General features: G+C 39.8%; 1 protein-coding gene across 2 annotated transcripts in view; it reads right to left on the minus strand.

Moving 5' to 3' along the window:
* Positions 1-22,416, minus strand: part of LOC120796548 (inositol polyphosphate-5-phosphatase A) — a 139,896-nt gene that overhangs the window by 102,526 nt on the left and 14,954 nt on the right. For both annotated transcript variants that reach the window (XM_040139524.1, XM_040139526.1), the window contains exon 2: positions 1,095-1,136. In XM_040139524.1, the coding sequence (XP_039995458.1) occupies positions 1,095-1,136 (42 nt within the window). The remainder of the gene's footprint in view (positions 1-1,094; positions 1,137-22,416) is intronic.

Raw genomic sequence — 22,416 nt, forward strand, 5'->3', positions numbered from 1 at the left:
TATTTCTTAGCAAAAATGAATTTTAAATTTCATTTGAACTTTAACGGATCCAACCTGCATAAATATGCCCTCTGCAAGCAGCATTTTAATGAAAATATTTTGCAGGATATATTTGTGTGCTGAATTTACATTTTCACAACCACACCAGAGTTGTAAAAAAAAAATCCTGGTTATTATAGGAAAACTATCAGTGTTTCTCTCTCTTCCCTCTGTCTGTCACTTTTCAGCGGCACTTTCAGACAGCAGTTAGACTTTTAGCGGCCTCACTTCCCTTACCCCAGTGGAAAGAGTTGTGGTTAGTCAGAGGTTCCTATGTAGATAAAAAGGTAAGATATGAAACATGACTGAGCTCAAGCTTTGGCTTTCTGAAAAAACAATGTATCTGGAAGGGTAAAAATAAGGTAAATAAGGTGAATAAGATCAGAGCAGCTTAACCCAACATTAGTCTACAAGATTTTTTTAAAAACTAGCAAACAGGACAGGTTGCTTATGAAAAGATATACAAATGCATCATAGGTTACAGCAGAAGTAGATTTTCCCTTTTGCACAAAAGATGTTGCAGCTATAGTGAGCACATGCCTTCAATCAAGTTAATCTACACAACTTCCAAATAAAAAGAAAATCATGTGAAACAGCCTGATGGTTTTTTTTTTTTGGTCGGAGTCCCATGACACTTGAATCTATAGAAACACAAGTATGCCCTGCTGTGTGAATAGCACATCATCCACTGTGCTACTACTGCACGGGGGGGATAATGTGGACAAATAAGTGGACTGTAATTATACCATTATATTCTTGGATAATCACATTATAACTTTTCAATTTATGATGCAATAACCACCATTAAACAATAATGAATAAACAAGGTTTGCGTCAGCACATTAAAACACATGATACTAACTGTAGCCCGGAGCTAAGACGTCACTCTGTCAAGTCAGTTCATCAAAAAAAAAAAAAAAAAAAAAAAACCCTGTACATGTATCACTGCAGGAGTTAAAAGTCAAAAATTACCTACATTTGTAACCAAAACAGTGACGTGTTACGTGTTGGACTAACATCATTAAACATTTGAGGCTGTGTACTGCATCACTTACCTGGTAAAACTCCCTCAGCCATGTTTTCTGTAGATTTTCAGGCTGGAAAAGAAAAAAAGACTAACTGTTAGCAACATCATTAAGAGTATTTCCTGACATTTTCTGACAACATCAAACATCCAGTGTGTTTCCCGGTGTTTTATCATGTTTCAAATGCCAGATGGGTTGAACTATGTCACGTAACTTGCCAATCAGACGAAAACATACCAAACGGAGATCCGGATACTGTCTCGTTAGACCAAACTCTGCTGTTTGATGTCTCAAACGACACATTTTCTCAGACAAAACTTGTAAGATTTCTCTTGATCAACAACAAACACAGGGGTGTTTGAATAAGGGATTAAAGGGATGTGTGTGTGTGTGTGTGTGTGTGTGAGTATAAAAAATATATGTATAATCAATTACTGTTGTCCATATATTTCCTGACAGGAAGTTGCCTCACTGCAGTTACATTATCTTTCCCTCAGGGTCACCAATCATGTTCCCCAGGGCATTGTCAAGCCTCTTGCCATCTCTGTCTCTTTCTCTCACCTTCTTTCACTCTCCGTGTACCGGTCATTCCCTCCCCGTCTCTCTCTCTCTCCTCCACTTTAAAAGGCTATTCCCAGACCTGGACTTCATTTAGTTTGCGCAGTGGAAACTGGGCCCTGGGCAGTCTACCATTTAAGGAGAGATCTCCCTATGTCGATAACTAGGTCTGATGAACAGCTCTGTGTGTGAGTCTGTGCCCTAACAAGACTAGTCTATAATAAGAATATACAAGGGATCAGAAGGCTCTGTTGGTATCTGTAACAAAGCCCTAATGTATTACAGAAGTCAGTGAAGTATCCTTGGGCGGCATCAGAGCACAAAACACACACCAAATACCTCATCACCATGACAACTCTATCTAGAAACATTCTTAATATTTTAATATAACTAACTTGTACTCTGATTTTTTTGTCTTTATATCTAATGGAAATCTTTCAAAACGTATTTTGTAGTTTAAATAAGCATTTAAATCAGGAGCAACATCAACTTCTTAAACAGCTGATATCTGATTAATTGAAGTTAGACATCACTGACCCAAAAAAGTAGGACGTTTTTCTCTATCATTCTACTTTAGTCAGATCTAAATACACTTAATTAGGGAAAAAACACTGAAGGTGCAACTTTCCTAACCGGAGACTGCCTTTCTGAAACCGGCCTTTTGGCTCCAGCTGTGTAGTTAACACACAGTAATGACAGTGGTATCACACTCAACATCTAACTCTCGGAAAGAAAAATTAGTGTACTGCCCAAAGTTCTGAACTATTTTTTACATCTCTTTAACATCAAAGAAGCCATTAATTTCAGAAATGTATATTAGGGAAGTAAGTTAACAGTGCAAATTATTGCTGTGATGTCCAGAATGTATGAGTTACATATAGTGCACCTGCACTTTGCACAGATATAGCGCCAACGTACTCACAGATTAATAAATGTGGTCAAGAGTTTATCTCTCATTAATGTTGACATTTCCAGGGGCACCTAAATGTCTCAAGACCTAGCAAGTGTGTGTACATGTGTGTGATTGTGTGCGCGCGTGTGTGTGCTTGTGTTTCTGTGTGTGTGTATGTGTGTTTGTGTGCGTGTGTGTGTGTGCGTGCGTGCACCATCGTCCCAGCCTCAGCCAGATCAGACAGAGCATAGGTCTATATAAGGACATAAGCAATGGACCTTGTCATTAGTCACATGGATGGAGGAAGAGAAAAAGAGAGTGAGAGGGAGGAACAGAAAGGTTCAAACCAGAGAGTTGCCACCTGACCATCCTGGTAATGTTGTTGAGGGCCGAACACAGACATTTACATTTACAGGTCAGACTGATACAGTAGGTGCAAGCTGCTGCCGTTTTACTGTTCAGTGCATGCCTTTTGGGCTTATACTACATCATATAATGCGTGTTTGAGTTGGTGGCTTGTTGGGACGTGGTGCACCAAAACCCCATTTAAAATAGGTTTCTGTGGGTGTGTCTGAAGTTCAGATCCTAATCCTGTAAAGTATGGATTCCAGTGATAGTACCATCCAGTGAAGTGACAGTGCTTGACGAATCATTCAGATATTTTTAGCTCTTTCCATTGGTTGTTTCTCCCAGGACCACTGTTAGCTGCGCTCACTGCGATTTCAAAGGTTTCCTGTTTATTACACTCATATCACAAACATTCACACGCAGTAGCAGAGAGGGGGCAAGGGCGATGCATTGAATCTCTAAAAATCTCTCTGCAACTGCACAAGGGGACTTTGCATGAAACAATGCAGGAGACACCTGCTTGACAGAGGGGTGACCATGGTAATGAGGGAAAAAAACCATACTGTTGACGGTTATATAAACAAGTGTGAAAGTATCTCATCTGGGGAATACATGTCCTAGATCAATTTGACGTGGAGCAGAGAGCGGAAGGAAAACAGCTACAGCAGCTTGGTCTTAGAGAGACCGTTCAGATTTAGGTTGACCCAGCTCTGATGTGCGCTGGAGAAGTGTGATGATTCTGGAGAACAGATGTTGGCCTTGCCAGGGTGGCTCAGGGGGGCGCTGGGAGGCCTGAGCCCTGGAGAGAAAGTGGGCTAATAGCGGAAGGGAAGGGAAGACGAACCGAGTCTATATCTGTAGCTGCAGCGCTCTGCCACCTGCCCTCAGCTTATGAGAAGTTAATTTGCGGTTAATTAGAAAGTGGGGCTTTACTGTTAGAGGCAAAAATATACCCATACCCTCCCCAGCCTCTTCTCCACGTACACCTCCTCTTCCTCCGCTGGCACCCTCACTCCCTTAGTTCTCTCCACTTCCTCTGTCTTCTTTGCCCATGCCTCTGCCTTCTCAGTCGACGGTCTACTTCTCAGACAGCGTGGGGAACTAGGACTCACCTGGGGTTTTTAGTGGAAATCTATTTAACATACCAGTGATTAAAAGGGTAGTGTCTTATTCTTGATGAGCATATCAGCAAAGCATCTATTATGGACAAAATATCGGAATAATGAAACCTGCCCTCAGTCCATTGGTTTGTGTCCAAACCATGAAAGGAATTTGCTTTGAACACGTTATGCTTTTATCAATTGCATTGCAGCTCGTCTCTTAACTAGGACAACATCATAATACTTTCTTTGGGCATTAAGAGTAGGTATGATTATCTTGTTACAAGACATTTCGTTATTGCAAATGCTCAGTTTTGAATTTAACCAATATCATGCAAAGCACTTGGGCCTAGCTAGCCAAAATGCGGTGTCACACTGAAATTCTACAATGTGAACTACCTTGGACTGATTTTTCAAATTATTAACGTTGTACTAGATGATATTTTGAGTAGATACTTTACAGATACATGTATGTTAAAGGGTCAGTTTACCTAAATTGCAAAAAAATATATTTATTACTAGCTTACCCCTAATAGTGTCAAGCAAGGCCGGTATTTCCAGCTTTTAATTTTAGTTTTTATTGGAACTACCTTCCACCACATAAAAAGTCCCACTGAAATCTACTGACACTGACATTTGTGGATTATTCAGGATATTGTAACCAGCCCCATTCTATTCGGAGTGGACAACTAAAGTTTCCCAAGCAAGACAAAAGTAAAAGTATCTGAATGACTGGACACCGCGAGACAAATGTTTTTTCAATTTCTGAGAAGAAACCTTTCACTAGATTATTTTCATAACATAACTTTTACCACATACTGGTAAAATCAGCATGTTGTCTGCAGTCTAAATGCTAACAATTTCTTGCAAGATGTACAATGGTAACCTATTCCACTCTTGCTTTAATTTGGCATAGTAGTGTATGTGGCTCTGCCTGGTAAAAACAGTAAGATGACCCTCTGCAAGATGAGCAGAGGTCAAAACTTTGAGGTTGCCACAGAGGCTCAGAGGTCGTGGCCAGAAGTGTTCTTCCCCTTGTGGCTCCTCCATGTGACATTCTTTGACTAATAGTGTAGGCTGTTTAAACTGAGACTGAAACTGAGAAAGGAAATTACATCAAGGCCGGTCCCGTTAAAGACCCCTGTGGCGATCTTCTGGGAACACATGGCCACCACATGAGTTTCCTCCTTCTCCAGCTACTCCTCATACTCCAAATCATCTTTCCCATGTTTTCTCTTGGCCTCAGACTCACCTACAATATTATTATTTTCATTAGGTTCTGCTGGTCTCTAGGTTCGTCCATCCTCCTGTCTCCACTGGCTGTTATTTTGCTTCATCCTTCTCAGCAATCGTGCTATTCTCTAATTCCCCACAAGTGTGCTCAGCTCTCACTTTCTCAGACCACACCAGCCTGGGGTTAGAGAAATACTGTAATAAAACTTTGCTCTACAACATGCAACCCCCATAATTGAAAAGAAGTGAAGAGGAGGTGAGGAGTCTTAAAAAAAGTACCAGTTGCTTGGTTACACCTGGCACTAATACCAGACAAACACAGGTCCAACACAGAAAAAAAACTGCATTATTTTCATATATTTGCATACACATATATACACACACACACACATACATACATACATACATACACATACATACACACACACACATACATTATATATATATATACATATATATACATACATATATACACATACATATATACACACATACATATACACACATACATACACATACATATACATACACATACATATATACACACATACATACACATACATATACATACACACATACATACATACACATACATATATACACATATACATACACATACATACATACATACATATACATACACACGCATATATACATACACATATACATACACACACACATATACATACACACACACATATACATACACACACACACATACATATACATATACATACACATACATACATATACATATACATACATATACATATACATACATATATATATACACACACGCACAAACATACATACACACAAATACACACACACGACCACACACACACATACATATACATATACACACACACACACACATATGTACACACACACACACACACACACACACACATATGTACACACACACACACACACACACACATACACATATGTACACACACACACACACACATACACACACACACACACACACACACACACACATACACATACACATACACATATATATATCAATGCAGTAGCTTGTTTCTTCCGACCCTCATGGCATAGCTCCCTGTGCATGGGAAGCCTGTGTGCGTGTGTGTGTGTGTGTGTGTGTTGACAGACTGTTAGAAAGGAGGTTACTGGCTTTCAGGGGAGAGGGCAGCTGACTAAAAATACTCTTAGATGGAGGCCATTGACTGAGGGAGGGGATCTGAGGAAGGAGAGCAGTTGGAGAATCAGCAAGGGAATCAGTTGATTGGCTGGCCCCGCATAAACCTTCCACAGGTTGCCACTCTTCTTCACAGGTGCTCAGTGGAGGCCGGATGACGTGGAAGTGTGTCCCCTCAGTATTTTATGTAACTCCGCATCAAAGAAGCTCATTATGGAATTAATTAGAGCAAAACCACACTGAGGAAACACTGAATTAGACCTAGGTTGGCTCCTAAGAGATGTCCTCATCCTTGTGGGTGTAGGTATGGATAAGGCATAGAGGAGGATTAAGGCATCAGTATGCTTCTAACAAAGTGTTTGTTGGATCATTAAGTAGTGCCTGAAAGCCCACTTGGCCCACACCTTTTCAAAATCAGACTCAGGGGGATGCATCTGACTTATTTTTTTTACTTCCTGAAACAGACCATCTGACAAGCACGCCCACCTGTGTGTAGGCGAGAAAGTATGTGGGATTTTAACTTCTCTTTCTTCACACAACTCCTCCCGCCACTTTTTGTATGTACAAATCGGTGCAACACCATGAATGTCTTCAAGGAGAGACTTTCCAAAAATGTGTACTGTATCCCTATTTAAACAATTATTATGCCTACCCTCTATAGTCAAGTTTCCATCCAAATTTTGCACAAATTTTAAACCAAAGTTCCAGAAAATCAGCAAAAGAAAATGTGAATTAATGTACGTTTCCATCCGCCACTGTCAATGCAAATATTAGCAGTTGGCTCACGGAGATAAACAGCTGGTGGTGCTAATTCTCTAGTCAGTTAAAATTACACTATTAAAGAAGGCACAACAAGGCGGCATAATTAAAAGAGCACCAGTCAAACATCAAACAAAAGAAAGGGGTGCAGAAAAAATGAAAGAAAAATGACATATATGTCTGTTTCATGTATTTACATGTGAGAGGTTACAGTCTCCTTATAATTCTGTTTCCATTGCACTTTGTCACATTTTTCTTTTAGTGATACACAAACTTTTTCACCTAAGCCAAACATAAAACACTTTTTTTGCAACTTTTCTGTTTCCTCTTAAGTTTTTTATGGCCAAAATAAAATGTCCATGAAAACAGGTGAATGGAAAGACACTTTATTAAAACACTTTTTTGACCCTGCCTTATAGTGTAGCCTTTGGAACAGCTCCAAACAATTTTCTTGGACAACACTTAAAGATGACTGTCCTGGCTTCAAAATTTGGACACAGGTAAGCAAACGACATCCACCACCATTACAATATGATATTTTATACAGCTGGCAAATACTGTGCTGCCTGTCTAGAGGAACCCCTAAAAGAGCAACTTAACAACCTCTGATAATCTTGTTTTTGCTGACCTCCAGTGATTAACTCAACTTAGTGCAGTGATGTCAAAGTGTACTCCAGTGCATGTCAGTACACCATGTCATGACTGTCAGGTGTGGCTGCCGGTACCACGGGTAAAACAGACTTGGGGAGCATATCACTGCTCAATCTGGGGGTAGTGACACGCTCCCTTAAGCCTGAAACTCTTAAAAAACCAACAGTGGAAACATAGGTCTCAGATGGGCTCAGGTCACATTACCAGAATATATATTTGGGGCCTTGTCTCCAAAAAGATCACGACCCCTCAGTTCCCGAGCAACGACATCAAACCTATCATGCCGCTTCGAACAATAAGATTTCCGCTGTGACAGCTGCATTTCAGCATCCATCAGCAAATGAAATGTGTGTGTCAGGGCTATCTCAGTGTTGTTGCAAGTTTTATCTCATGATATTTTTTAAATAGTAAGTAGCCAAGACTAAACAAGGACCATATATTTTTTATTCTGATTAGTTTGGCTTTTATGTTCAACATCTTATTCTCGTGTGTTTTTGCTGGCTCTCTCTGTTTGTGAACTTTTGGGCTCACAAGGTGTTTATCCGGCCTTAACCCAATGCATGCTGGGACAGATTCCAGCCTCCCCTCAACCCTGAACAGAAAGACACAGAATTGATGGAGTTTTTGGGCTCTTGGTGATGTGTTCAAAGCTCATCTACTCTGCTATGAAAAGATTCTGGAGTAAGCATTTTTTGAATGTATCATCCATAAAGATATTGAATAGTGGTACAAAACATCATCGTTGTATGAAGAACCATCTGAGTTCTGAGAAGGGCAGGCTTAGAGTGGATACCGTTTTTTTATTTGTGACACTTATTTTTACAATTATTATATTTATAATTTTAAAATAAGAATATCACTCAAAGTGCTTTATATGAGCAATGAGAATAAGAGAACAGAGCAGCCAAACAGTCTTCGAACTTGGCCCTCATTTTGAGCTCAACTACACCTGTAAGGTTTCATGACTGTGTCTTGCACAGTTGTGATGCTAACTCTCCACACACAGACAAACAGAAAGTAGGACAGACAGACAGGCAGGCAGACATATAAACTCCAATAAAAACATTACCAGCCCCACAGTTGGTGACTAGTATTCTTACAAATGTATGCACAACCACGCCATTTTAGTAAGAATTAACACTGCAATCAGCTGGGATTTTTGTAGATAGTGTCATCAGACGACAGGAAATTACACCACTTAGAACAACCACAACACTGTGGTTTGAAAGCCTTTTTCTCACTGCCTTAGACTGAGCACACACTTACAGTGCCATTAAAAAGCTCACACACCTTTAAGATGGATGAATACAGTATCTGTATCTGTTGAGGGAGACGCCGTAAAGCAAAGGCTAAGGTGTTGCTGTGTGAAACTCTGCAGTGCACTACAGACTAAAGCCTTGGACTATCAAGCTGTGAAATATTTCTTCTGATAATTTATTTCACTACAAATTTCTCTTAAGGTTGACAACAAAGAAATTCACAGTTTACAATTCATCTCTAAGGCAATCCATATCTTACAATTACCTTGGAAATTGGGTTCACTGTAAAACTGAGTATTGAAAGAAGTCTGCATTGTGCAATATACACTAGGCCTAAAGCGAGCCCAGCAACTGACAGAAATGCTACTATCCAAGTAGTATGAGCTCTCCCACTCACACCTCTGCCAAGTGTTACTCAACAGAGAAAGCAAACACCCTGCAACAATATGATACACAGAGCTCCTGTATTGAACTGAAATATCTTTTAGTAAGAACTCATAAACAGGAACCTTGAACATATGGCAATTTCCAGTGAAAGCACAAATGAAGGAGGTGTGTGACTATGCATTTATGGGTTTTACACACACAGTATGAGTTTGTCAGTATCAGTCTCAATGTTAGGATGTCCTATTTCAACGTGATTTTGATTTAGTGGACTTACATTCAGGCTTAATTTCATTCAGTACCGAGACTTAATAAACCAATATTCTTTATATATCAAACCTTCAAAGAAATAATTCCACAAACTACCATGTTCAAATGTGAACCGTTGCGATTGTTGCAAAGCTACTAGAATGAAACAATATGCTCTGTTATACACCAACAACCAGATACAGTGACAAAAGCAAGAGACCTCTGGAAACCCCGCACCATTTTTCACAAAATGTATTTTAGGTTGTTTCATTTGCCGTGTGTATTGAATTAAGTCCCTTGTATTGATTGTTTCATATATCGCTACACCTCTTTAAATACATGTAGTCCCTTTGGATACTGACTGGTCAGAGCCAACTACAGTAATCCTCCCACCATGTCTTTATGCTTGTCAATACAAAGCTAATAAGTTCTACCAATTTAGTTGCGTACTTAAGGTTTTACTTCTTTCCACAGTGATATTAGTAACACAAGGGAATGTATGATTCACCAAATGTGTCCCGCAAAAGCTCAGCATCCCTGTCTAGTGTCTGTATATAAAAGACGTGAGGCAGAATAAGCGGGAAAATACCGTACACCACCAAACAGAGAGGAGGAGAGTGTTTGGTGTTTTAGATGCCACCCAGACCCACCACACTGTAATTACAAGTCACGAATCAAGCAAATATAAAGACTACCCATAGTGTGAAGGCCGGCTGTGTCTCCCTTTGATCCAGTCTAAGTCTTGTTGACATTCAGCTGCCTGTGATTACAGAGCTGAAGGCCGCTTGCTGTATCTCTATTGTTCAATAGGGCTTCAGGGGCAGTCGTTCTTTAATCGAACTTTACCCTGATACAGTACAAATGACAAACTTATACTATTCAAATTAACTATTCAACTCAATTAATTTTGGGCTTTTCACATCAGCAACTTTTTCGATCAACGCAAAGAGGGCTCACCCAGGACTAGCTGGTCCTGGATAGTAAGGCTGGCCTTGTTGTCTCAAGCATATCCTGAGAAACAAGGAACCACATGCTAGTATAAAACAGGGCTCAAATCAATTCTCAGAAATAAAGTCTGCTGTGTACATTTATTGCTATAGCTAAATTGCTGGATAATTTGCCTGAGTTTAGGGTAAGGGTTATGGTGGCAGCCTCAAGAAGATGACATCATTCTTTAGCTACTGCAAATCTGTCTTTCACAAAGTGAAGTGACAATGGAGTGAATGACAGTAATGGAATTTTTTTCAAACCATTTCACACTTCAAGTCAAGCAGCTCATTAACAGTTAAAGGGCTGAGGTCCTACTATAAAATGAATGAAACTTCTATGGAAAAGAAAGAAAAACTCAACTTTACAAGCGCAGGCACATTCCTGGACAACCAATGTTCCACATGGCATCAGTAACTGAAAGATTTAATTAAATGCTGCACAGGCCAGGTTACTGTCACTATAAGTAGAATATCTTATTCACTGAAACAATAACCTGTAAAGCTTCTAAAGCAAACAACTATGGAAGCACTACGTATTATGGAGAAAACGTACAACGCTAAGATTTTCTACACAAACATAAAGAGTTCAGAAGGGCAGCGGCTAAGAAAACTGAGGATTTCTTATTGTTTTGAGCAGAAAATGCATTCCATCTGAGATTTAAAAGCTATGTCAGATACAGTGCAGAAGCTTAATCCTCGTGTTTACTTGCTCCAGACAAGTAAGTCAGCAGAAGTAGAAGAGATGGTAGCTATGCTGCGGAGCAGTTCACATTATCAAGGATCCCAACAAAGAGTGTATCTGCACAATATTTATGATGCACAGAATCTTGCCAATGGTTTTCCAAAAATAACTTCTTCGCAATTATCAGTCATTTTCCCAAGAACCGCTGTGACTTCCCACAAAAGTTGCATGACAATATATTAATATATATTGACATCTCTGGCTGCTTGATTCATTTATTGTTTTAATACACTGACATTATTCATATCTTTCTAAGTGAATGACAAACATGTCAAGCTGGAGGAGTTATTTCTGCAGTTAAAAAAAAAAAAAGTTCAGTAGAGTAAGGGTTCTGGCACAACTTCACATATTTGTAAGGTATTTCAGTCTTAAAGGATCAAAACTCCAGCACTGTAGCATGAAAACAACTTTATTATGAGACCCACACGTTTTGGCCATTGGCCTTCCTTCCTCAGGGCGACCATTGTTGCCTTCATCAGGTGACTGTAATGAAGACAACTGCCGTCATCATTAAGTTTTTCTAAATATTACAAAAATGTTGCTGATGTTTTGATCGTTCACGAGTTGTGGATTTGGCTTTTTTTGGCCATATGAAAGACGTTACAAGGAACATGGAAATTTCTAACTGTCGAAATCCAGAAAAGTAGCCCTAAATATTTTTTTAAATTTATTATCATCAGGCACGAACAACTATTAACCTGATCTCATATAAACTATACATTCAATACTGCTAGCCCTGAGATGTTCAAATGTGAAATAAGATGTCCTCCAATTTAAAGACAGATCCTCAGATTATTCTCACATGACTAATTGTAATACTTTAGGTCAATAATGACACAACTTCTGTGGCAATTCCCAAGAAGTTTCAGACACTACAGGTGTCAGTTGTAGCTAGAATTGGCTTCGACCCTGACAGTGTGTCATGACTATTTCTGGCATCCTGTTCTTTGAGTCTGATTTTTTTGGTTGGTCATCTCAACATCTCATCTGACTTTATCTGCTTGCCCATAAATACTAGGTCTAGTTTCAAGGTTTCCAGAGGTGCTATTTATTATTTTTTGAAGATATAAAAGACAAGGCTGTGGCTCGGGAGGTAGAGCAGGACGTCCGCTAACTGGAGGTCGGTGGTTCGATCCCTGGCTCCCCCAGTCCCCATGTTCAGGTGTCCTTGGGCAAGATGCTGAACCCTAAATTGCCCCTAATGGCTATGCAATCAGTATGCATGTGTGTGAAAATGCGATGTATGAATTTGTGTCAGAATGGGTGAATGTCGCATGAAGTGTAAAGCGCTTTGAGGGGCTCAATAAGACTAGAAAAGCGCTATATAAGTGCAGTCAATTCACATTTACCTTATCATTTTAAATTCTGCCTTAAAATTCCCATATTAATTATAGCTTATACAATTATCTCTCTCACTATGAAAGAGTAAGACCTCCAGCAACACATTAGACAATTACTGCATGTAACAATAAACATAACAATGCAGCATTATTACACAGCTGCTCATTAATAATTCTGTCTAAACAAACTCCAAAAGTGCCTTTGCTGCCTCAACAGCTGGTGAGGTGCTCAGTGCTCGGATGGCCTGAGGACATCCTGAGGGACACTACCAAACTGGTTCTGCACACATTTTCAAAAAGGAGGATTCAATCTGCAAAAAGGATATACTTAGAAACGTATGCATAATTTAGCAACAGAAGAAAAAAAAGAGAGCGAATTAGGCTGTCACAGATTCAAAATAAAAAGCCTGCTCTACTTTCTCGAGCTCTGAAAAGTTTTGCATCTTTATGTCTGTGAATATTTTTGTGTCTAACAGTCTGCAATTGATTCTGATATTGACCAGCCCGGAGGTTATGTCTCGGTGTCAGGGACCATTACTTGTGTTGATTCAACAAAATCAACAAAAAAGAGACTTTTAGTGTTAATCTTAAAAGCTACCAAAAACAACAAATGTCACAGCAAAAGCTAAACACGCTCTAACAAAAGCCTTAACTTGGGTTCTGTGAATAACTGACTGCTAGACTATTCGCAAGCCATGCTATTTAGTGTTTTTATTGGCTGAATATGTCAATCATGTTGGCCCTTTTGAGAAAGATCTATTATTTCCCTCTTAACATAAACTGCCATGTCTGAATGTGGCTCTCATTGTAGTTTTTCTGCCTGCAGTCTACAGATAAATGAGATTATGCTTGTAAATATTTAGACATTCATAAGTCAGTGTGTGTGACAGGTGTAGTGTGGTCATTCTATATGAAAATGTTCAAACAACTCACTCTAATCGTGATCTTAATTAAAGAAGATAATTAAAGTTATGTCATGACAAAGTCGAGCGTGTCTTTGTTGCCCAACTAAAAAAACACTCTTACTGGTTGAGTATTTTAGGGTTTGTGTCTTAGGACATAGAACTGTAGTAAAATAGCTCCCTTGTGAGGAGAAATAAAAATAACTTAATTAAATTTTTAATTTTAAATAGTATCTTAGCAGCATTATGGACAAAATGAGCTCAGAAGGTAAGTCCACAGAAAGCAAGAATACAATAATCTTTGGTTCAGCGGAAAAAGGGGGATATGATCATCCTGTACTCTGTTTCTGTGTGAGAATAACATGTCATCGCACCTATTATACAAATCACTGTCACCAGAGTCTGTGTGCAGAGCATGCGACTTGCCACGTACCTGAGCCTTTATCAAATTTGGCTAAAAATGATGAGTTGTCACAAAAATCAACCTTTAACTTCCTTAGTAAACAAAGTCAATGTGAACTACTATATAACAAGGAAGCAACAGGAAATGGTTAAGAGTAGGAGGAGGAGGAGAGACAACACAATGTCTGTAGTACAAGTTTCCTTCAGGTTGTAGCGCATATCCTTCCACTTCCTGTACAAGAATCACACTATTCTAGTGATACTGTAACTGTACTACTGTTCTTTTTCTGTCTCTTGTGGGGTCACCAGATCATCTCTGCATCATCAGTCTCCATCTGTTTTTTTCCTTTCTTTGTCCATGTTGTCCTCTGCCCCCTTGGTAGCCATTTTTTTTGGTCTTTCCCTCTTGCCGTCGTCCATTCTTATCTCACGCCGCTCTCCTGCACACAGCATCCTGTTTGCACTGGGGCAGGACAAACATTGTCTCTGTGTGACGCTGAAGACATTTCACAGGCTATCACGTTTTCAGCATGGGCCCAATATCTCTATAATTGGGTTCTTCCTGCTGTGGGAGTGCTTGAGAGAGTGAGAATGGAAAGAAAAAAAAGAGGAGGGAAATGAGTGAGAAACAGGGGGGGTGCACAGAAGGGTCAGTTTCCATTTCCACCAAGACCCCATTAAAATGTCTCCGAGAAGCCCTCTAGCAATTCTTTCTGTCACCGTGTACTATGTAGAGCTGAAAGATCAACATGGGAATCTCGTCAAACAAAGATTGATTAAATCCATCATTGTTCATCAGGCAAGCCCAAAACGGGACAAACCCGACTCTCTCCTGCTCTTACAACAGAAAGCATGTCCAAAATATGTCCAAATCAAGAATATATCTCCTAAGTTGTCCTTGTCATTTAATGGTTCCCCTCGGTATTGACCTTTACAGAGTGCCAGAAAACTGGACTTCCAAAATAAACAGTGGAGAGGGTGCTGGGTTTCCACAACACAGTGCCCATGCCCAGACCTCAACCAGACTCAGAGTGGATGAGTCACGCCTCAGAAACACCACAACAGCCCTCAGTGGTTAAAACCTGGGCCAGGCAAAGATATGGGACACACAACGAGCTTGTTAAAGATGACTGAAGCTGAAATGTACCAGCGCTATCTGGAACGGGTATGTACAGGTGTGGGTGGTCGTATTTAGACTGCTAATGAATGACAGAGTATTTCCCTATGACCCGGCCCTGGAGCTGAACTCTTTGAATCCTTCTCTTCCTTCAGTTTCTCAGCTTCTCTTTTCCTGCATAAAACACGCTCTGTGGCTCCTCCCTGGATATTTTAAGACATTTCCATTTGCTTTCACAGACATCAGAACACAAACTGTTCATGACACTCTGGAGGAATCCCCTTAACAGGATGATTACATAAGCCCTCTGTAAAATTTAATCTCAATTTGGTGTTTATATGAGCCTTGCCATGGTAGGATCCTTGAGAGAAGGGCATACAAGATGCCCTTTATAATTTTCTTTTTTTTTCTTTTTCTTTTTTTTTTTTGGGCAATTGGCAATATGTCAGTCCACAATTTTTATGACACACACGAGTAATTTCACTATCTAGTTTTTGCAACTTTCTTATGAACTGACATCACAGGATGGCAGTTGGGAAACTGAAGAGGCTAGGAGATTTTAAGTGTGTCATATATTTGGCAGTGTGAGGACTTAATTTATTTTAGAGTTAAAAAAATTACCCTGGTGACCATGTAGGTCATTTGAAAGACAGAAGGAGAGGAGAGACAATGAGATATGAAGCATCTTCTGTAAAATTAAGAAGTGTCCTGCAATAAAAGAAAATGCGATGCTGTGTAGAGTAATATAACATATCACTCAGTTCAGATATTCACACATTTTTTTCTCTGCACACTGAAGTCACAAGTGCGCCTAAGTGGTTTGATCTACTGTGACAAGACAATCTAGTCTATATGTGAAAAGCAAGACTAAGAGTGTAAAGCCATGATAACAGCTCTTTGAGGCTTTACTTGATCAAAGACCTGCCATATAAAAAGTCTAGGGATCACCAAAGACATTAGGATTCATCCTCTGGAAAACATGAATGCATGTACTAAAAATTTGTGCCAATCCATCTCATAAATGCAGAAATGTTTCGCTGGATAAGTGAAACTTTGACCTGATGATGGCGCTGCAGGAAAAATGAGAGGATCACTACAGTCATTATGGTTTATCCTCTGGGCACCATGAATATTTAATGGCAATCCATCAAATAGTTGTTGAGCTATTTCACTAAAAAACAAAATGTCAACTTCAATATGGCACAAGGGGAAATGTCAGTGGATCACCAAAAGGTATTAGAATTCATTTTCTGGAGCCGTTGAGATATTTCAGTCCGGACTCAAGTGGTGGCCCGAACCAAAAGACCATCAGACCAACTTTGCTACACCTGGAGCCATGCCACTAGCATGGCTAAAATCCTTTATACAAATTATAAAAAACAGTAAGTTATAAAATATCCACACTGAAATTTTGTGAATCCCTTTGAACTAAAAATAACTATGTTCTGTACTGTACTGTAACCTACGTCTGTCTTATTGTTGAAGCCAGCAGCAGCAATACAAACAATTTCACTTACTCTACTCCCATGTGTTATTTGAGTATTCAAAGATCTAGCCGATGACTGAAAAATAAGTGCAGAATGACCCTCACACACGTACTGCTAGATCATATAGATGAGTGGGAGCTGCAATGCGAGCAGGCACTGAAAGCAACAAAGGCAAACAGTTTTGGACACAGCAGACTGCAAAACTGAATTCCTGTCCTGCCGAAGTTCTATTCCTAACCTCAAAATGATTTGCTGTTTTCAGGCATTAATTTTTCTGCAACATTGTCCTTGCTGTCTGTCGGGCTACATCAGTGCAATGGGTCTCACAAAATACCTCATCAGTTTTGCAGATACAACCACCCGTATACCTATTTACTTCAGACTACTCCCATACATCATCTGATATATCTAATCATGTCTCCCAGGCTGTCCCGTCACTCTCCTGTGACCTTATAGCAGAATATAGGCAGTACATTACACATTAGGAAGCTGCACAGAGTCAGACTGCTAAACACAGACACACAGACACAAAGACACACACACACAAACACACTCAGGATAAGGAGTGTAGACTGGTCATCATGAGAGATGCGTAAACAGGAATTGAGAGACAAAGCTGTATGTAATCTCACTGTTCCAGATGCAAAATTCATACAAACTCAAAAACACCCTTTGTATAGATACACACACTGTTGTCTCAACAAAAACAAAACCGTTTGGCCTAACGCAAAGACTCTGTGGCAAAAAAAAACTCCAGTGAGTCACACAGACAGAGGCAAAATATTGTGTGCCTAAACTCACCTTCTCTTCCCCCCCAGGTGAAATAGACGTGCATTTAAGGTACGCACAGACGCACACAAGGAGTGCCCTTGCACACATACATGCATGTGTACACTTGCAGTTACTAATCATCAATCAGGGACGTGCCATTATTTTTAGTCCGCTAAGTTTCTCTCGCTCATTGACTCTACATCAAAGTGTCATCTCTCCCACCACAGTGTGAAGAACAAAAATGACTGAAGCACTTAACAATGAATGACTGATCACAATAAGCAAAGCTACTGGAGATAGAAGTACAAGAATGGCTCCATTTGGCCTCTAGTGTAACACCTATTTGATCCAGTTTAATTTCTGCTTACAGCCCCATCACATGAAAATTTAAAAACTTAAAAAAGTATCGCAAAATCAGTTAGTTTTAAAGGCATCGCCGGGATCAATGGGTTAGCTCAAAGGGCTATAGTAAATCTGTGTGACTCTTCTGCATCAAGCTCAACTTTGTTGACCTTTGGCAAGCTAGTTTGCCCTGTTGACCAAAACCGTGCTATCTTGACAGTGTTGACCTTTGAGGGAGCAGAGAGCCAAAATAGAGGAAGCTAACATAAATTATTATCTTTGTTGCACCATCCACTTTTATTTAATCCTCAGTCAGAGTTTTAACTACTCCTCAAAATAAACATGGTTTTTGGACAGTTATGTAACAGGAGTTGATGGTACAAATACACCTTTTAAATAAACTGTATGAACTTAACATCCTGTCAATTGAGAGTTAGCAGACTGGCTAGCTCGGAGAGATTTTGTGACAATTGTTGTAACCAACTACTGCTATCACATTAACGGCTGGCTAGTGTGTTAGACATTAGCTCACAAGCTATAGCAGTTCACCAACTTGTCCAGCAAGCAGTCCCTACAGAGCCAAGCCTCTGACACCACCTATTTCACAAGGAAGTATGGATGAACTTCCCTGTATTCAATGGGTACTGTGAAGTAGGATGGATACAACAAATTCTTGTCATTAAGATTTAATTAAAAAATCTGTTAAACTGTATTCCGCACATTAAAATGTAGTTTTTCTACCCTCAATATCCTTGGAGAAATGACAGAAAACAGTGTGTTTCTCTAAATGGGAATAACTACAGTAGGGTCGGTATTGGCCTTGTTAAAGGTCTGCGTTCTACTAAGCACATTTTCTAGTTTAAGATAACTTTTGAAGAGCTGCATAAGCAAACCTCCCATGCACTGTTTGCCATTTTCTGTAAATGTAGAACATTTGATTTACCTGTAGGTTTACCAGTACGTATATGAAGTGTGAGGGTTTGAAAAATTAGATATATTGAAGAAAACTAAACCTCAAATTCCCTAAGTACACCCTAAAAGTTAAATAACAACCTACAATAACATGGTCTATGGGGAGCTGGGAAGAAACTAAACTCAGTCGAATAATGTACAACTGCTTGTTCAGCTTGCATAATACTGGTGTATATGCATTGCCATGGGTCTTGCAGGTCAAGCGGGTACTGGATGACTGTGGGTTGTCTTATCTTCTTCGCAAACAAAAATGTAACATCAACTGGTTGAAATGAACTGTTGAACAGAAGCTGAAAGATCAGTTCATGCAAAATCGGCAAAATTGAGCCCAGAAATATGACATTAAGTGATATTTATGCAGAATTTAAAGAAGAGCTTAAACTGGAAGTTATCTGTTGTATAAAAACCAAAAGTATAAGCAGGCTAATTGTCGTTTTAGAGTGAACAAATCAGAATCCCTAAGGTCACTGGAAGATACAAAGGCTGGATATAAAGCAGAGGATCTGCAACCTTTGTAATGACAATCGTTTGGGGGACGAGAATGAGACGAGTTTGAATGTAAGAATGTAAACATGATGAAATATAGAGAAAGGTACTTGCCAAAGTTTTATTTAAACTCGTCATCTATGTTTAAATAAATGTTGTTATTACAATCAGATTAGGCCAAAGTTATTTGTGAACTAGTTGCCTTTTTACAGTGCCTTTTAGGATGAGCCTTTTAGTAACATTTGTTGTACTTCAGCCATGCCATGTGCCATTGTTTTGTTATTATTGTATGTTCTGTTTGTGCTCCATATCATGTGATCATGGTCCTGAGTCACATACTGCAAATAAAGATTCTGAAAAAACTCCACTGTGCCCAGACAACCTGTAAACTGTTGTATTATACTCATTATATTTATCAAAGTTAATGTAAGGACACAAACAAGATTAGGTTATCTGGATTACTTCATTTAATTTCAGCTCTAATAAATCCAATTAGGGTGGGAGGACATAATTTATATTGTAGGGGACAGTTAGATTTTAGGAAAGCGAAAGAGGCCAGTCAACCTAGAAGCAATAACCAAAGGTCAACCAAGGGCAAAAGGTCACTGTACTCCCTATTTCTACAGGTTTATGCAGAAACTGCCCCCTGCATGATCGTCAAATCAAATAATACCTTTAAAAAATAATAATATTCAGTGCAGCTAACTACCTTGACATTGAAATTTTCAAGCATGTGGAAAAAGGCCCAGCGTTCATTTGCCAGATCAGATGTTGAAACAGTTTCAGTGTCACCAAATGTGCAGAGTCCTGTACTTGTTTTTTTTTTAGCCAAGAAGACGGAAGTAGAAAAATGACAGACAGGAAAGGCCAGACCAAACCCAGCATCCCCGGCCACCTATCCTCTTAAGTGTCCCTTCACACACCACTTTCCCTCTGCCGGCAGCCAATCAGATAAAACACTCACTCTGCCTCTCACATCTCACTGTGTTTGGATACATGTGTGCAAACATGTATATGTGAGCACTGAGGACAGAAAAAGAGCCTCAGTCAAGACTGACATCAAATGTGCTACACTCACAGCTGAGAATGCAAACATACAGTAGGTTTCACTCCACTTAACTCCACTTAACCAATCTTTTTTCTTTTCTCCACAGAACGCCAACTGAGCACACACTTTTCAGCATATTTAAAAAGTAAACATACACTTCTCACCAAGACTGCGGTCTTCTACTTCTCACCACTGAAAGATTCCACTGGAGACGCTTTCAGAAGAGAGGTTCAGTATCTTGCTTAAAGGCAACTTAGAGGTAGTAGGTAAAAGGAATAATAAAATGTGATCAAGTATGTGAGGTTAAACATCTGAACTAATGTGTGTCAGTGCAAATAGACTGGTAAGTAAGAGGAGTGATATTTGCAGCCGCTTGCTTATTTTCAGGTAATAAAAGCTGAGCCAGGACACTGAACAAACAAAGGTCTGTTGCTGACCTGGAGATGCTGCTATTCATGGCAGGGAAGAGAGGCTTGAAATCCCTCTGCTAACATCTCTGCTAACTTCACTATGATCACTGTGGCCACCACGCTGTGTTTTTGTCGCCATGTATCCCTGAGTCATATGTTTAACCTGGTTACATTATACAGACAGATGCAGTGCTAGGGCACAACTCAAACACATAGTTGTAGATATTCATCTTTTAAGACTTGTAGTGATATGGAACAGTCTACTGATTGCTACAGATAGTAGGTGAGCGCAAGAGAATACGATGTCACTAGGCCAGGAAAGTAAGGGTCAGTGGCCTGTAAAACAGATTAATGATCCTAGAAGCCATATCTCTGTATCTCTAGATATAAAAGACAATAAAGATGTGCCACATAAAGAAACAGCCAGGCAATAGGTTTTGACTCATTTTACAAGACAGGAGCAAAAACCAGATGCCAAACCTTGTAAAACCTTGTACTGTTTTGTGTCTGACACTTTTATGTAAATAGGCTTATAGGCTTTAAATGGCCCAAGTACCTGATTTTTCTGCCATCAGCGGTATAGTAAAGCTGGAATGTTTCTGCAACCTGACTACATATTTAAAATTTGTACTTACACAATTTGTAACGAAAAGGTTTCCACCTGTCGTGCAGACAAAGACAAAGCAAGTACCTGTAAAAGCTAAATTATGTTTATCAGCAGGTGGATAAATGCAATCCTTTTTTCAGCAGACATTTGCCATGCCTTTCTAAGTAGCTTCTCACTGGTCAGATTGGGGTCATAAAAACATGTAAAGCAGACAAGTTAGAGAGAGCACCATCTGTCCAGCTGGTATGTGGACTGGCATCTTGGGAATGGCCCCTCCCATGGAGCCTGAGAGACGAATGGACACTTGTCCGATGGAGTGCTGACGGGCTACAGGCAAAGGGCCAGGGCAACCTTTTAGACACAAGAGTGTGTACGTGACAAGTGTGAAGTCTCATTCCTTTAATCTTCACACTGTCAATCCATTGACTATTAAGTCGCTGCTTGAGTTCAAATCCACATTACGAATGGCTGTTTACTGTTCCGGTGAGAAATCTTTAGCCGTTTTATGTAAAGCCAACTGACACACCTCGGATACAGCAGAGGTGCAGGTCTAAGTGTTGGTACTGAAAGAAATTACCACAAAAACACAGTGCAATTTGGAATGTGTCACTGAGGGAACTTTGCCTCAAAAAGCACCAGAGAGGGCATTAGTTAGAAAAGTCAAATCACAACTTAACCCTCAAAATACCTGATTGTTACTTCGTTTGTAGTTTCCTTTGCCAACTTTGTCACTGGAAGAAGAAATTTGGGTGATGCTCAATACTTTGAGAATTACAGCTTCTCGGGCCCGGGACCATCGGACCTTTACCCGAAAAAAACATAAAGAAATAATAGGATGTCTTGGACAAATATATACTTGTGGTTGAGGTCTATATATAGCTGCCAGAGGAAAGGCAGAAGTGGTGGAGAAACGCAGGAGGGACTGCATTGTTCGAGCTGTCCGCAGTGGAAACTTTACTGTCGGCACTGGAAGACCAAGTGATAACCCTCTGCAAAGGCCAGGGGTTATAAGGCAGTGAAAGGGACCCCACACACACAAACACACACACACAGACACACACACACACACACACACACACACACACACACACACACACACACACACACACGTGTGCTGGAAAACTGGCCTCAGT

Source organism: Xiphias gladius, chromosome 11 (genome assembly GCF_016859285.1).
Source record: "Xiphias gladius isolate SHS-SW01 ecotype Sanya breed wild chromosome 11, ASM1685928v1, whole genome shotgun sequence".
NCBI lineage: Eukaryota > Metazoa > Chordata > Actinopteri > Istiophoriformes > Xiphiidae > Xiphias > Xiphias gladius.